This window comes from Lynx canadensis, chromosome D1 (genome assembly GCF_007474595.2).
Source record: "Lynx canadensis isolate LIC74 chromosome D1, mLynCan4.pri.v2, whole genome shotgun sequence".
In the NCBI taxonomy this organism is placed as follows: Eukaryota; Metazoa; Chordata; class Mammalia; order Carnivora; family Felidae; genus Lynx; species Lynx canadensis.
The window spans coordinates 105,639,039-105,653,024 of record NC_044312.2 but is presented as its reverse complement, the minus strand read 5'-3'; the positions used below and the strand labels follow the sequence as shown (position 1 = coordinate 105,653,024).

At 56.6% G+C, this 13,986-nt stretch overlaps 1 protein-coding gene across 5 annotated transcripts; it reads right to left on the bottom strand.

The window, feature by feature from the left end:
• Positions 1–698: 698 nt before the first annotated feature.
• On the bottom strand, positions 699–13,954 carry TKFC (triokinase and FMN cyclase). Of its 5 annotated transcripts, XM_030330927.1 has the most exons (19): positions 13,878–13,927; positions 13,400–13,494; positions 12,396–12,511; positions 9,626–9,815; positions 8,397–8,507; positions 8,141–8,322; positions 7,308–7,386; positions 6,888–6,977; positions 6,104–6,138; positions 5,939–6,023; positions 5,758–5,847; positions 5,110–5,226; positions 4,674–4,793; positions 4,396–4,533; positions 2,474–2,580; positions 2,266–2,369; positions 2,096–2,129; positions 1,902–1,991; positions 1,370–1,531 (listed from the first exon to the last, which is right to left on the bottom strand). In XM_030330927.1, exons 3-19 carry the CDS (start codon positions 12,396–12,398, stop codon positions 1,370–1,372), a joined length of 1,737 nt encoding a protein of 578 aa, XP_030186787.1. In that variant the 5' UTR covers positions 12,399–12,511; positions 13,400–13,494; positions 13,878–13,927. The 5 variants fall into 5 exon arrangements, 4 of the variants coding, with proteins under 4 accessions (XP_030186789.1, XP_030186785.1, XP_030186787.1 ...); XM_030330929.2 differs by lacking the exon at positions 13,400–13,494 and having other exon boundaries at positions 699–1,531; positions 13,878–13,954; XM_030330925.2 differs by lacking the exon at positions 13,400–13,494 and having other exon boundaries at positions 704–1,531; positions 13,643–13,934.
• Positions 13,955–13,986: the final 32 nt, after the last annotated feature.

The window sequence follows — 13,986 nt, the reverse complement described above, 5'->3', positions numbered from 1 at the left end:
TCTGTGACCAGCTGTAGATACCTCCTGCTGGTGGATCAGATGACCCAGCAGGAGTCGGGTGCAGACACTAGAGGTAACAGGAACTCAGCAAGTGAGCACCTGGGCTGTGCTGGGGGCTTTGCCTTCAGTTCATGTCAGTCCCTGTCCTTGTCCCTGTGAGACGGGTACTGTTCTGATTTTACAGATTCCAAGAGGCTAAATAGTGGGCCTGAGTTTATGTAGCTGGTTTGAAGCCAAATCGGGATTTAGTTGTGTCTGAGTCCACACCAGTGCCTTTAACTGCTCCCGTGCACCGAGCACGGGCCAGGTGTGTGTATCGTCTCTACCGTGCACCGGACGCAGCAGCCCCTCCTGCTTGCCCAGGTGCTATCAGCGATTGCCCTAGGGACCTGGGGTTTGGCTTGGGTGCAGCTTCTGTCCTACCACTGAGCTTTAGAATATGGTGATTTCAAAAAAAATTATATATAAAATACGGTGATTTCTTCTGGTGTCCTGTTTGCCCACTGGATTCCTGAAGGATATCGTAGTGCTGAGAAAAGCATACCTAGGAGGTGTGGTGTGTGTACTGGAGGGAGAACGGGAATGGGATCCCAGTGGAGCCAGCCCAGCTGCGTAGACCCTACCTTTGGGTGTCAGGTAGTAGGGTATGGGTCGTGATCATCTCTTTTTTTTTTTTTTTTTAATGTTTATTTATTTTTGAGAGAAAGAGACAGAATGTGAGCACGGGAGGGGCAGAGAGAGGAGACACTCTGAAGTAGGCTCCAGGCTCAGAGCTGTGAGCACAGAGCCCAACGCAGGGCTCGAACTCACGAACTCTGAGATCATGACCTGAGCCAAAGTTGGGATGCTTAACCCACTGAGCCACCCAGGCACCCCGGGTCATGATCATTTTAACCAGAGGCTGAGGCCTTAGTGCCTGGCGTATTGGTGGGAAAAATCTCCCTCAGCAGAAGCCGGAGCTCTTGCTTCCATGTGGTTTATTTGCTTGTTTCTCACATTGGCTCAGGGTCAAGGTCGGAAGGCCTTTCACAGGAAGCCTTAAAACCAAATTAGCATGGCCAGTTAAAGGCCATGTTGCCACCCAAGGAAAATGCCTATCACTGAGGCCTCGAGGTGGCTGGGGCAGAGCAGCATGACCCCAGAATTCCACCTCCCTGAAGAGGGAAAGGGCAGCGCTAAGGTGGTACATGACCCACTCTGGGCCTGCAGTTTCTGTAGGAATTCTGGAGGTTGGTAGAGGGTTCCCTGCCAAACTCAGGACAGGCCCTGGGGGCAAGGGGACAGGGAGGGTCACAGCTGGAAGACAGGAGGAACTGCCAGTGGCCACCGCTGAGCCGCGGTGAGAGGGGCACAGAGGCCCAGGAGGCGCTCACACACCCTCCTGCTGCAGGGCCTCCAGGATGGCCCGGAGAATGGCGGCCGTGGCCACTGCCCCAGGGTCCGGCTGATCGAGCCGCGCAGAGCTGATGTAACTGGCTCTCCCGGCTCCCGCTTCCATAGTCTTGGTGGCCTCGGCTGCAGCCTCCGCACTCTGAGTGGGAACATGGGAGCAGGCTCAAAGACAAGCCACCAGGCCTCCTTCCTCCCACGGGCCCTGCACCCCTCTGCCCCAGCCCTATCAACGCCCTGAGTACTGTCACCAGGGTGGAGAGGTCACCTCTCACATACGTCTGGCAGGGCAAGAATTACCATCTCCCGAGGGCTTGCTATGTCCTAGACACTGTGCTGGGGCTGCACATCTCTCTTAGCCTCACAGTACCCCTGAGATAGGTACTCCTCTCCCTGTTCAGAGGAGGAAACAGGTACACGAAGGATATTCACTTGTTCAGGGTCACATAGAGACGGGAGCCTAGTGGCTCCAAGCCTGTCTTCCTGGGTGGCTGGGTCCCAGCCTCACTCACCTGGACTGCTTTCGTCAAAACATGGAACAGATTGGCCCCTGGGCTCTTCCAGGCTTGGAGCTCCTGTCCTGCTGCCCACAGGGAATCCAGCTGGACAAGGTGAGGGAAAGGGGACTGAGGAGAGGCCCTGCCACAGAGGGGGGCCTTCAGGGCTTCTATACTCAAAAGAGGGAAGGGCTGGGCTGAATACACACCATAGTCCTGTCCCCTGGAGCAGCCTTCCCGTACCTGGCAGGGAAAGACAATGTGTGGGACTCCCTGCAGGGAGTCACTTTAGGAGTGGGGATCGGGCCTGGCTGGGAGTGGGTGACATCATCCACTGCCCCCAGCCCACCTAGGTCTCAGGCCCGGGGCTCTGGCTCACTTCTGCATGGCCTCCAGGCCGGCATCCATGGCAGCAGACCAGGCTGGCAGGTCTGTCTTGGCCTTGAGTGGCTGGGCCGCCGCAGTCAGGAACAGGCCATAGAGCTGGGAAGGACCAAAACGCTGAGCACCCGGGGCTGGCCTGGGCCTTAGCCAACCGGGGGGATCCCTCTGTCAGCCCTCCGGTCCCAGGGGCTGCCGGCACTCACCGCCCCAGAGGAGCCTCCCATCTTCTCCAGCAGCAGGAAAGACAGTTTGGAGAGTAGCTGGGCAGGGCTGGCAGGGGGTGGACCCTCCTTCAGCCACCCTTGGATTGCTGCAGACAGAAAATCATCGAAGAATTCAGACTCTCCCATCGGCCTGGACCCCAACCAAGCACCCAGGCCTCGCTGCCAGGCTGAAGTAATGGCCACAGGAAGAGGCTGAGGAATCCAACCTCGGGAGATTCCCAAAGATCCTTTTTTTTTTTTTTTAACGTTTATTTTTGAGACAGAGAGAGACAGAGCATGAACGGGGCAGGGTCAGAGAGAGGGAGACACAGAATCTGAAACAGGCTCCAGGCTCTGAGCTGTCAGCACGGAGCCTGACGCGGGGCTCGAACTCACGGACCGTGAGATCATGACCTGAGCCGAAGTCAGACGCTCAACCGACTGAGCCACCCAGGCACCCCCCCCAAAGCTCCTTTTCTACACCCTCTGGGCAGTCTGCAGAGCGGTGGGAAACCGGGACTGACAGGGACCTTGGCACCTGTCACCCAGAAGCTGAGGCATGCCCCGGACACAAGCCCCTGCTTCACTTCTCGGCCCTTTGCCCTGCGTCCTCCTTCCTGGATACTCCTCGTCGGCTGTTTGCCTCCCCCACCCGTACATAAGCCACGAGGGCAGGGAGTTTTGTCTGCTTGGCTCACTATTGTATTCAGAGCCGCAGAGCAGTGCCAGGCCCGGGGTGGGCCTAATTCTTGATGGAATCCAGCCCATGGTGGCTGGATAATTAAGAGCCTTTCATTAGTCTGGGTAAGCTGAGAAACATAAGGACAATTATATGAGTTTTCCTTGAATCTGAAAGTTATTATTCACTATAAAAGATTACACACTGGGGCACCGGGCTGGCTCAGTAGAACATGCGACTCTTGATCTTGGGGCTGTGAGTTCAAGCCCCATGTTGGGCCTAGAGCTTACGTATATACATACATATGTACATACGTAATTTTATCAAAAAAATATTTTATTTTACAATAACAACATTTCTACATTTATAGTGTTAGGAAAAACTTCTAAAAAAATATTTTTTAATGTTTATTTTTGAGAGAGACAGAGACGGAACGCGAGTGGGTTAGGGGCAGAGAGAGGGAGACACAGAATCCGAAGCAGGCTCCAAGCTCCGAGCTGTCAGCACCAGAGCCCAACGCGGGGCTCGAACTCACGAGCTGTGAGATCATGACCTGAGCCGAAGTTGGACGCTCAACCGACTGAGCCACCCAGGTGCTCCTTAAAAAAATGTTTTAATGTTTAAGAGAGAGAGAGAGAGAGCATGGCAGGGAAGGGCAGAGAGAGAAGGAGACACAGAATCTAAAGCAGGCTCCAGGTTCTGAGCTGTCAGCACAGAGCCCAACACGGGGCTTGAACTCACGAACTGCGAGATCATGACCTGAGCTGAAGTCAGATGCTCAACTGACTGAACCATCCAGGTGCCCCTAGAAGAACCTTTTCTTATGAAAACAGGTGAAAGGGATGCCAGGTCCTATGAATGACCTCAGGGAAAAATAAAAGTTGTCCATCCCATGTGAACACTCCCAGTACTTTTGAAATTGTTCTGGTTCGGGGCACCTGGGTGGCTCAGTCGGTTAAGCGTCCGACTTCAGCTCAGGTCACGATCTCACGATCTGTGAGTTTCAGCCCCACGTTGGGCTCTGTGCTGACCGCTCAGAGCCTGGAGCCTGTTTCAGATTCTGTGTCTCCCTCTCTCTCTGACCCTCCCCCATTCATGCTCTGTCTCTCTCTGTCTCAAAAATAAATAAAACGCCAAAAAAAATAAAAAAAAAAAATTGTTCTGGTTTGTGAAATGCCAAAATCTCAGAACCAATGTTCTACACCAGCTCCTCTCTTAACCCTAGAGGGACCCTGGCACCAACCTCTGGCAGCACGGCTATGGGTGGTGCCACAATCCCCGTCGCCGGCAGCTCGATCCAGGGCATTCAGATGTTCCTCCAGGCCCAGGAGGGTGGCGCACACCCGTTCCAGCACAAGCACCGTCTGCCTCAAGGCTAAGCCTGGAGAGGGAGGCCAGCGGGGAAGAGGCTGAACTTGACCCGTGTGGGGAGGCATGGGTAGGAGATCCCTTGTCTACCCCACACCCCTCGGGGCTCAGGCCAAATCCCTGGGCCACTTCCCTAACAGCACAGCTCAGTACCTCCTGTGGCAGTGGAATCGGGGACCTCCAGAGGCTCAGCAGGGGCTGCCCGGCTCCGCTTCCGCCCGGTCACGGAGACCTTGGCCACGTTGGGCCAGGCTGATGCGGTGGTTTCAGCATCTAGGAACAGCAGGAGGACTCTTGTAGACACAGGTCAGCCGGTCAGGGATTAAGTGGGACATGGACTCCCCACCTGTGCCTGGTTCCCTCCATCTCAACAAGCAAGTACTGAGTGCCTGCTGTGTACAAGGGAAGTGTGAAGGGTCCCTGGGGAGGATCCTACTACCAACGCCTCAAGTGAGAGCTGAAGGCTGGAGAAGCCACAAAGGACCTCTCCACAGAGGTCATGGTCCCTGAGGGGGTGTCTCCAAGTCCCCATGGCTCCTCCTGGCCACAAGGAGGCCAGGCTTGGATGACCCCAGCTTCCAGGTCTCACCGATCAGTTTCAGGAGAGGCTCATCCACCAGCAGAAGGGTGAGAGAAATGCCAGGCATCTCCAGGGCGGACATGAAGGTGCCCACTAGGGCACGGGCGATCTTCACCCCGCGGCCCTCTGCAATACCAGAGTGTGGAGGTCCATGAGGGAAGGAGAGGAAGGTGGGCACTCGTCCTCAGAGCGTCAGAGAAAGAAACGGAGAGAAACAAGGACTTTGGAAGCTAGGGTCCTGAGGTTAGTAGGGAGAGGGCCAGATTCCCTCAGGGATGCCCCGAATTACCACATTCCCTAGAGGTGCCCCCTCTATAAGGAAGAGAGATAATTACAAGTCTCCTTTACTGAGTTCTCAGCAGGTGCCAAGCCGTATGCTAAGTGCGTTATGTTTGTTTAATCTCGTGTGATTCTCGTAACGACCCTATAAAGCAGGTACTATTGTTGCCACTTCCTAGCTGACAAGGAGACAGGCTCAAGGCATCCAGTCATCAGCTGGCACAGTGATGGCCTGACTTGGGCTCGTCTGCCTGTACGCCTCTGCTCTGGGCCATCTCAAGACCCCATCTTGGCTGCTTTTCTCATGTCTGGCTTCAAAGGGCTGCAGGGAAAGCAGCTCCAGGGGTCGGGGAGGTCCTCTTCCGATGCAGGGCTCACCCAGAGAGCGGACAGCCGCGTCGGCCATGATGCCCAGTTCCAGGAATGACAAGCCACCCAGGTTGTTGACCATCAGTACCACTGAGGAGCCTGTGGGCAGACATGACACCTAGGTGAGACTCTCCAGGCCCCCTGCCCAGAGTGGGAGGAAAGGCCGGGAGGCAGCGTGACAGCCCCTCACCAGACTGCACGGGCACATGGGACACGTTGGAGGAGTTCGTCATGTGGTCGAGCATGAGTGTCACGATCTCATCGGCGGATGCCATCTGTCAGAAGGAAGAGTCAGGGGTGAGCTGCGTTGGGAGGCCTTGGTCTTACACCAGCCTGGGCCACGGAGTCCTCTCACCTTTATCCGGCGCACGCCAGCTTCCCCGTGGATCCCTGTGGATAGACTTGGTCACCGTGGACCCACTCGGGGCCTGCGGATTTGCTCCTCATGTTTTGCTCAAGGATTTACTAAGTACTCAGCACGAGGTTAGGCACCGTGTATGTGAGGAGTGTCGGGGGCAATGGACAGAATAATGAAAGCTACACAGTCCGCTCTCTGGGAGCTTATGGCTGGGTAGTGGAGACAGCTAGAACCTAACTACTTAACTTTTAACTAGTTAAGTAGCTTTAACTAGAGACAATCACGGCGAGGCCACCTGAGGCCTCGGCTATCACTTCGGAAGCGTTGGGGGAAGAAGAAGGGAGCTGGGTGGCCTCTGACCCCCTTTGAAAGAAGGGCTGACTTCTGGCAGAGGTAGAGGGGCCCAGAAGTGGTGTGAACAAAGACAAGGAGGTGGGTGGTGCACAGAGCCCCCATGGCCAGAGCCCTGGGCGTGGACGGTAAAGCAGGTAAAGAGACCAGGCAGGCCGGGCCAGAAGGGCCTCAAGTGCCCACATAAAAATAGTAAGACCCGGGTGCCCGGCTGGCTCTGTCGGAAGAGCATGCAAGTCTCGATCTTGGGGTTGTGAGTTCAAGCCCCATGTTGGGTGTAGAGATTACTTAAATAAACTTAAAAAAACCCAACAACAAAGACTACTTTGGCGCCTGCTCCGGGTGAGCAGGGAGGAAAGCTCCCAGGGCATAAGACGTGGGCAAGACCCAGGCGCAGGCATGGCCAGGACAGGGGTGGCCCCAAACTCACCCAGGCCTAGCTCCACCTCGTCTGGTGAGAGCTCAAAGGTGGGTCTGGAGCCAGGGACGCTGCAGGAGGACAAGCTCACTCCCAGGGTTCCTGCGGGAACGAGGACAAGGCGTGAGAAAGATCCTGCTCTCGGCACCGGGCATCGGGCCAAGCAGCAGAGGCACCTCGGGAGCCTTGCCCACGGCAGCCTCTTGGCTGACCCAGGCCACCAGACTCTTTACCTCGGTGGTGGAAGAGAAACCCAGCTTGGGGACCCAAGCTACCTGTCCCCTGGAGCTCCCCCAGGAGACGTTCCCTCAGCCCCTGGGGAGTAGCCTGGAAAGCCCTCCTATGCAGCTGCAGGGAATCTGCTCCTAGTCAGTCCCAAGGTCAGCCTCAACCTCCCACCGGCCCCTCCCAAATCCCTGGGCCGGCACTCACCCATGGCCTTGGCAACCACGCTCACCCGATCTGTGATTTCCTCCAGCCCTACACCTGCCTCAGCCAGGGCACCTGCCACCTGCACCCGCACAGAATGAGGGGAAGGGGTCACCGTACCACTTGGGGGTAGACGACCGGCTGGGGCTGAGTTTCTAGTTAGGAAGAGGGCATCTCAGTACCGTCACCTCAACCCAGCCCACCACATTAAGGGCAGAAGAGTGCACCCTCCTGCATTCACAGTGCACTTGCCAGGAATCTTCAAGAACCCCAATGTGTTGGGAGCCAGAAGAGACTTTGCAAACAGAGAAATGGACCCAAAGAAGGGAGGTGATTGGTCCAGTGTCACACAGCTAGTCAGTGGACGCCTGGCCAAGGAACCCTGGTTGACTCTCAGAAGCCTGGGGGGCTTTCAGCAGGTGAACAAGCTGGTCAGATACACATTTTCAAAACCTCTGGGGCAGGGTGGGGAACATACTGGAGGGGTAGGCAGGAAGCTGGCAGGGAACCCAGGGAGGAGCAGCGACCACCACCCGGGCACAAGCACATGGGCGCCTGAACCAAGGCTGGGACAGGAAGGGCAGGGCTCTGGGGCACGTGCGTCATAGGGGCATTCGGGAGTCAGATCACTAGGACAGGGCAACTGGGTGGGTGTGGGGAAAGGAGAGGGAAAGGTCCGGGAGAATGCTTCTATACTCTGCTTAGGTAGTTGAAGGAGCTTCCTGGATCAGGGCGCACTGGGGAAGGAGTGGCTTCTTGGGAGGTGGGCTGGCTGGAAAGAGCAGGCTGGGGGTGGGGGGTGCCGGCCAGCCAGTGTCCCGGGTGGGAAATTTCACCTTGTGTATGAGCACTGTGCCGCAGAGTCCCCGCCTGCCTGCCTTCTTCAGGACGGTGAAGGCGCTGTCATCCCCGACGACCACCATCTCCACGGGGATGCCCTCAGCCCGGGCCTGCTCCCGGGCCAGGCCGAAGTTGAGCCGATCCCCAGTGTAGTTCTTCACGATGAGGAGGGTCCCCACTGCAGAGGCAGCCGGCAGGGCCCCCTCAGTGCCTGGCCTACCCGCAGCAGCCCCTCCTGCACGCCAGGCTTACCTGTGCCTGCCTGGGCCACTGCCCTGATGGCTGCCAGGATGCTGCCCACCGCCGGGGAGGTGAACACGGCTCCTGCGATGACCCCTGTCAGCATCCCCTTCCCTACGAAACCTGGAGACAGAGCGGGTGCTCGCTGGGGACCTGGGCCTACAGTCCCCAGGGTTTCCTGTGCTCCTGGGCTTCACGGTTTGGCAAGGCCTACTGTGTGCTCAGTGCTGAAAGAACACCTGGGTCACCCTCCACAGACCTTTCCTCAGGGGTTGTCTCCTCGGAGGGCCTTCCCTGACCTCCCAACGGAGGCAAGTCCCTGCCCCATCCCCAGTGACTCCCTGTTCCTTTACCCTGCTCTCCTGTCTCTGCTACTTGACTTACACGCTCTGGAACACTCTTCTTTAAAAAGAAAAAAAAGTTTACTTATTTGGAGAGAGGGAGAGAGAACCAGCAGCAGAGAGGCAGTAGAGCGGGGGACAGAGGATCCGAAGCGGGTTTGTACTGACAGCACAGAGCCCAACGTAGGGTTCGAACCCACGAACGGTGAGATCACGACCTGAGCCGAAGTCGGATGCTTAACTGACCGAGCCACCCAGATGCCCCTGGAATGCTCTTTCACTGTGTGTTTACCTGGTTACCGCATCTCCAAAGGAGAACAGAAGCTCTGTGAGGGCAGGTACCTTATCTTTCTGACTCACTGGTGCATGCCTAGTGTCCAAAGCAGTGCCAGGCAACAACAGGTTCTCGTGAATGGTGCTCAGTGGATGGATGGCTTTGCCGAGGGAGACAGGAAAGGTACAGACGATACAAAGCCCGGTCCCTGCCCCCCAGGATTGTTCAATGAAAACTCCCATGTCTGGCACTGAACAGGAAACAATCTAGGACTGTCCACGTTATATGCGAAAATGCAGGGTGGGAATTCAGAAAAAGTATACGGTTCTAGGCTAGAAAAGTCAGGAAGGCTTCATGGAGGAGGGGAAGGGTCATGTGGGCCTGGAAGGCCAGGATTCACAGAATCACTGACTCGCAGAGCTGGAAGGGCCTCAGAGGTCATCTGGTCCAACCTTGTGCTTCGGAGACACAGAGACCGAGGCCCAGAGAAAGGCCACGACTGGCCCCGGATCTCAGCCTGAGGGACTGGGAGAGGAGGAACCGGGACCCGACCGGGGCTTTGTCCTCAACACCCAGGAGCCCCGAGGATCTCCCAGGAGCCCGTGCACTCTGCCCAGACTACTCACCGGCATGGGCAGGCTCATGGCCGGAGCCCCCACCTGACAGCAGTGCCACGCGGCCCTTGAGGCTGTCCAGGTCAGAACGGAGGGCCACGCGGTGGCCCTGCAAGAGATGCAGGTTGGGGTTGCAGGCCACCAGGCCAGCAAGGGCATCGTCGGCACAGCCTGCCACCGTGTTCACCAGCTTCTTGGATGTCTGCGAGAGAAGAGCAGGGAGGAGGCTCCAGGTGTGGTTGGCAGGGACACGCTGCTGCGGCTAGGACCCCTTAACCGTAGGGAGACCCCAAAGGCCCAGCAGTTCCTCGAACTGGGCATGCCTTTCTTAGGTGGCTGCTTCTGGGAGTTCTCTTAATTTGGGATCATTTATTCAGGGCAAAATTTATGAAGCCTTTTGGACTATGGGTCAAATTTGGCTGGGAGAATGTCTTCAGCAGAAATAAAAGAGGGGACCTAGAATCCTGAGTATTAACGAATGCAATAACATTAGGGCCCAACAGTCTTCTTTTAAGGAGGAGAAGCCCTAGGCCGAGGCTCCTGTGCCTGGAGGAGGCACCCTGTTCCCGCCGGGCCTCTGGTGCAGGACAAACATTTCCTGAGCCTCTTGGTGTGCCCGGTGCTAGGCACTGCGCGCAAAGAGTTAACAGAACGCTGGTCCTGCCCTTGATGGAAGTGCAGAGAGATCATTTCCACGTGCGGTGGGAAGTGCAGCACGAGAGGAATGCACCGTGTCCTCGGTGGATCCCGAGAATCTTTGTGAGGACAGGTAGGAGTTAGGAAGGGAAAGGGCACGAGAGGCCCGGGGTAGGGAAAAAGGATAAGGATATTCCAGGTCGCGGCGGGGAGAGTCCACGCCAGGGTCTGGAGGTGTGAAAGCGTATGGTGGCCGGGCCAGGAAGCAAGTTAGAATGACCTGAGCAACGAGTGACTGTCAGGAAGAGGTGGGCAGGTCCTCACAAGTAGAAGGTGGGACCTGGCCATGGGACACCTCGCTTGGGAGGGTCTGGGGCAGCTTGCCTGAGGGGAGAGCCGAGCTGACACAGGGTGCAGGCAGAGGCGGCCAGCGCGGGGACTGGAGTAGAAGAGAATTTGGGTTCTGCAGTCACGAGCACTTGGGCTCAAAGCCCACATCTGCCTCTCATCGGCTGTGAAGGCTCAGAGAAGACACCTCACCGTTCTGACCTCTGTCTTCCTTGGCAAACTGGGGACTTTATAAACTAGAGTATATACCTGCTGTAGGGTCAGAACTGAATAAAAGGCAGCTACTCCCTTTTTCTCCCTTGCTAGCTGAACAAGGTTTGCAGACTAGGGTGCGGGTTCTGCCTTTGTCCCAAAGAGAGACTAGAGCCTAATACGGACCCAGAGGGCAGGATCCCAGCGCCGCCTGGTGGCCCAGGGCGGCTTTGAGCCAGGTCCTGCCAAGGTGCATCTCCCTGAGGCTCCTTCCCTAAACCTATGGGCATCCAGTTCCTTTGTGCAAACTCTGGCAGGGGCCAAAGCCGAGCCACCTGCTCGGGGATTAGGAGAGCAGCCCAGGTCAGCAGGAAGCGAGCAGAATAATAAGACTGGCTCTGTTCCCAAGTAGTGACTGAGAGCGAGGTCTGGGGCTAAGTGCTTCTGGGCATGCTTCATTTAATATTCCCAACCACACTATGCAGGAAAGATTAGCCTGGAAGAGGAAACCGAGGCATAGTTTAGTGACTTTGCCCAGGGTCACACAGCCAGTGAGTGTCCAGGTCTGCTTCGCTCCAAAGATAGTCCCATTTTAGCCTTATCATGCTGCTTTCCCGAGGGGCTGAAGGGAGGCGGAGAGTGACAGAAGTCTTGCCCTAGTAAGGGCATGGGCTTGTGGCTCTCAGAGCCCTCTGGGGACTGGAATACGCAAAGAAATTCTGAGTTGGTCTCAACTTCAAGCCCAGCCTCCAGAGCCACCAGCCTCCAAGAATGTGTCCCCCTGCCATTCCTGACAGTCAGTCTTGCCTGGGATTTGCAACCAGAGGCAGAAGCGGGGGCTCGGGCAAGCGTGCCAACCCTGGTTCCCAGTGGCCCGAGAGGTTAGAAAAGTAAAAGTAAAGGAAGTTGATTAGGCACTGAGTGAGGACTCCCAGATTCGGGTCTGATTAACACCTCACGGCCACTTGGAGGTGGGCCCTAATATGCCTCGCACGGCAGGTGAGGAAAACAAAAAACAGCCTCAGAGAGATCAAGTCTTTTATAAGAAGGTCACACAGCTGGTTGGTGACAGGCTGAAATGTGAACCCACGTCTCTCCAAGGCCTGCTTTGGTTCAGATCTAGTTCTAGAGTGGACCTGGAGTAAGGCCCAGGGGCATGCTGGGCCACCCACAGTGTACCAGAGGTGTACCACCCACAGGGTGTAAGGAACACCTCTGGGACCAGCCCACACTTGCCTCAGGTTCAGGAACAGGCACCAGATCCTTCGTGACTCCTCCTGTGACTGCTACAGTGTCTATTACAGAACAGGCACCTGGGAATGTTTTAATCTAAATGTATGACCGAGACCAGGGGCAGATGGGCCTTGGAGGGACTGAGAGGCTGCAGCCCCGGGCCCGGCTGGGACCAGCTGGGAAATGGAGGGAAGCAGAGATCCGGCCCTGAGAGGGAGGGTGACCCCCTCTCCTCTCATAACCTCTGTGAACCTCAGGAGGCAGCAGCGTCTTTTTGTCAGGGTGTAAGGAACTCCAGCATGCCTAGGGCTGGCACCCCCGCTGCTCTAAGGCCACGGTATCCTTCCTCTGCCCTGGCCCTCACGGGACTCACCATGGTGGGGAGGCTCCGAAGCAAGCCGAGTTCACGCCTTCACGTTGAGCTGCCAGAGGCTGGGCGATCCCGTGGGTACTGCCTGGGTCTACGCACAGCAAAGGTCGTAGGAGCACCTGTAGGAGAGGATAAGAGTATGAGCCGCTGGAGGCACTGGCACCCTGCTGGCACAATCACGCACCCAGGGCCCTAGTAACGAGGGAGCTGCCCCAGACTTTGATCCAAGTCCAAACTCTAGTACGTGGGCTGCGAATGGAGAAGAGCATGGGGCTGACCAAGGTTCACACCTGCACTTGGCTGCCAGAAGACAGACTGACCCATGCTGGGCACAGGGCTGCTTTTATGCCCAAGAACAGCACCCACCTCATCCCCAAGGGGCGTTTACCCACGGAGTAACTTCAACTCCTATATGGGCATCGCATGCAGTGAATTCATTTATAAAGGTCTTCATGCAGTTGGTCTTGGCACCACACCAGGAAGGGAGCAGCTGAGTCTGTGACCCCATTTTACTTCTGGGAAACAGGCAGAGAGCTCTAATGACTTGTCCAAGGTCATACCGGTAAGAGTCAGGACTCAAACTCAGGCCTAGTTTTTCTACAAAGCCGGTGTTCTTTTTACTGGCTATTCAGTGCTTCCTAAGTCAGGCAGAGTCCTTGTTTACGTAGGTAAACAGCAATGACATTTTAGCTTCTCTCAGTGCAGTCTTGTTCAGAGGTATCTTGGGGTCATCCAAGGTCTCGTGCTCACTCTGCATATGCAATAGAATCTGCACCCAGGGTCCCCACCTAGCTCTGCCTGACTTACTGGGGAGATCTCAGGTAAACCAATTCCCCTGAGCCTCAGCTTCCTCATCTGTAAAATGGGGGTTGCCTTCTCTGTGGCATGCTGTAGGTGCTCCAAGCCACGTGGTCCTCCTCCTACTCCTTCCTTGCAAAGCCTCTCTGAGGTGGAGTGGCCTGGAAATTGCAGGACTGACTGCTTTCCTGGGCCATTAAGGGTCTCACCCGGGGAAATTCCGGTTTTGTGTTTGAGGTCAGAATTTCTACAGCAACGGGGGCACTAATAATGAGGGCAAGTGGCCTAGCGGGCCCTCCCATATCTGAAAAATAAAACACAGTTTAAAAGAGGAAAGGTGAGGCTCCTGGTGTCCTCGGGGTAAGGCAGAGTGATCGATCATCCTAGGGCCAGGTGAGGGTACCGGCTGAGTTTGGAGGAACTAGGGGTGCTAAGGAGAGAGAGGTCCGGACCTTGGTTCCAGTCTGGGAGGTGCACAAATCGCTGTCCCCTCCCTGACCCTCTTAGACCTCTGCAGTACTTCCGGTTCCAAAAGGGAGATCAGCCCCGAGAACTCTCCGAGCAATGGAAGAGGGAGAGGACGGGGGTCTTCGGTTGGGCGAAAGACGCGGACGGGGGCTGAGGGCAGCGGGTCGGTTCCGAGGGCGGAGGAAGGGGCCCCCACCCGCTCACGCCCGCCACAGCCACCTCCAAAACCGCAGCCGCTTCCTAAGGACCCCCGACAGCTCGCCCTCATCCGGGTACTCCGGGCTCGGGCGGTAAGAGACGGGGCGGGGCCTCTAGGGGCGGGGCCTCT

Coding starts and splice junctions, on each gene's coding strand:
- TKFC (XM_030330929.2), bottom strand. Junction 4,794..5,109: donor GCCTCTCCTGAAACTGATCG/GTGAGACCTGGA, acceptor TGCTGTTCCTAG/ATGCTGAAACCACCGCATCA. Junction 1,532..1,901: donor TTTTGACGAAAGCAGTCCAG/GTGAGTGAGGCT, acceptor GTTCCCACTCAG/AGTGCGGAGGCTGCAGCCGA.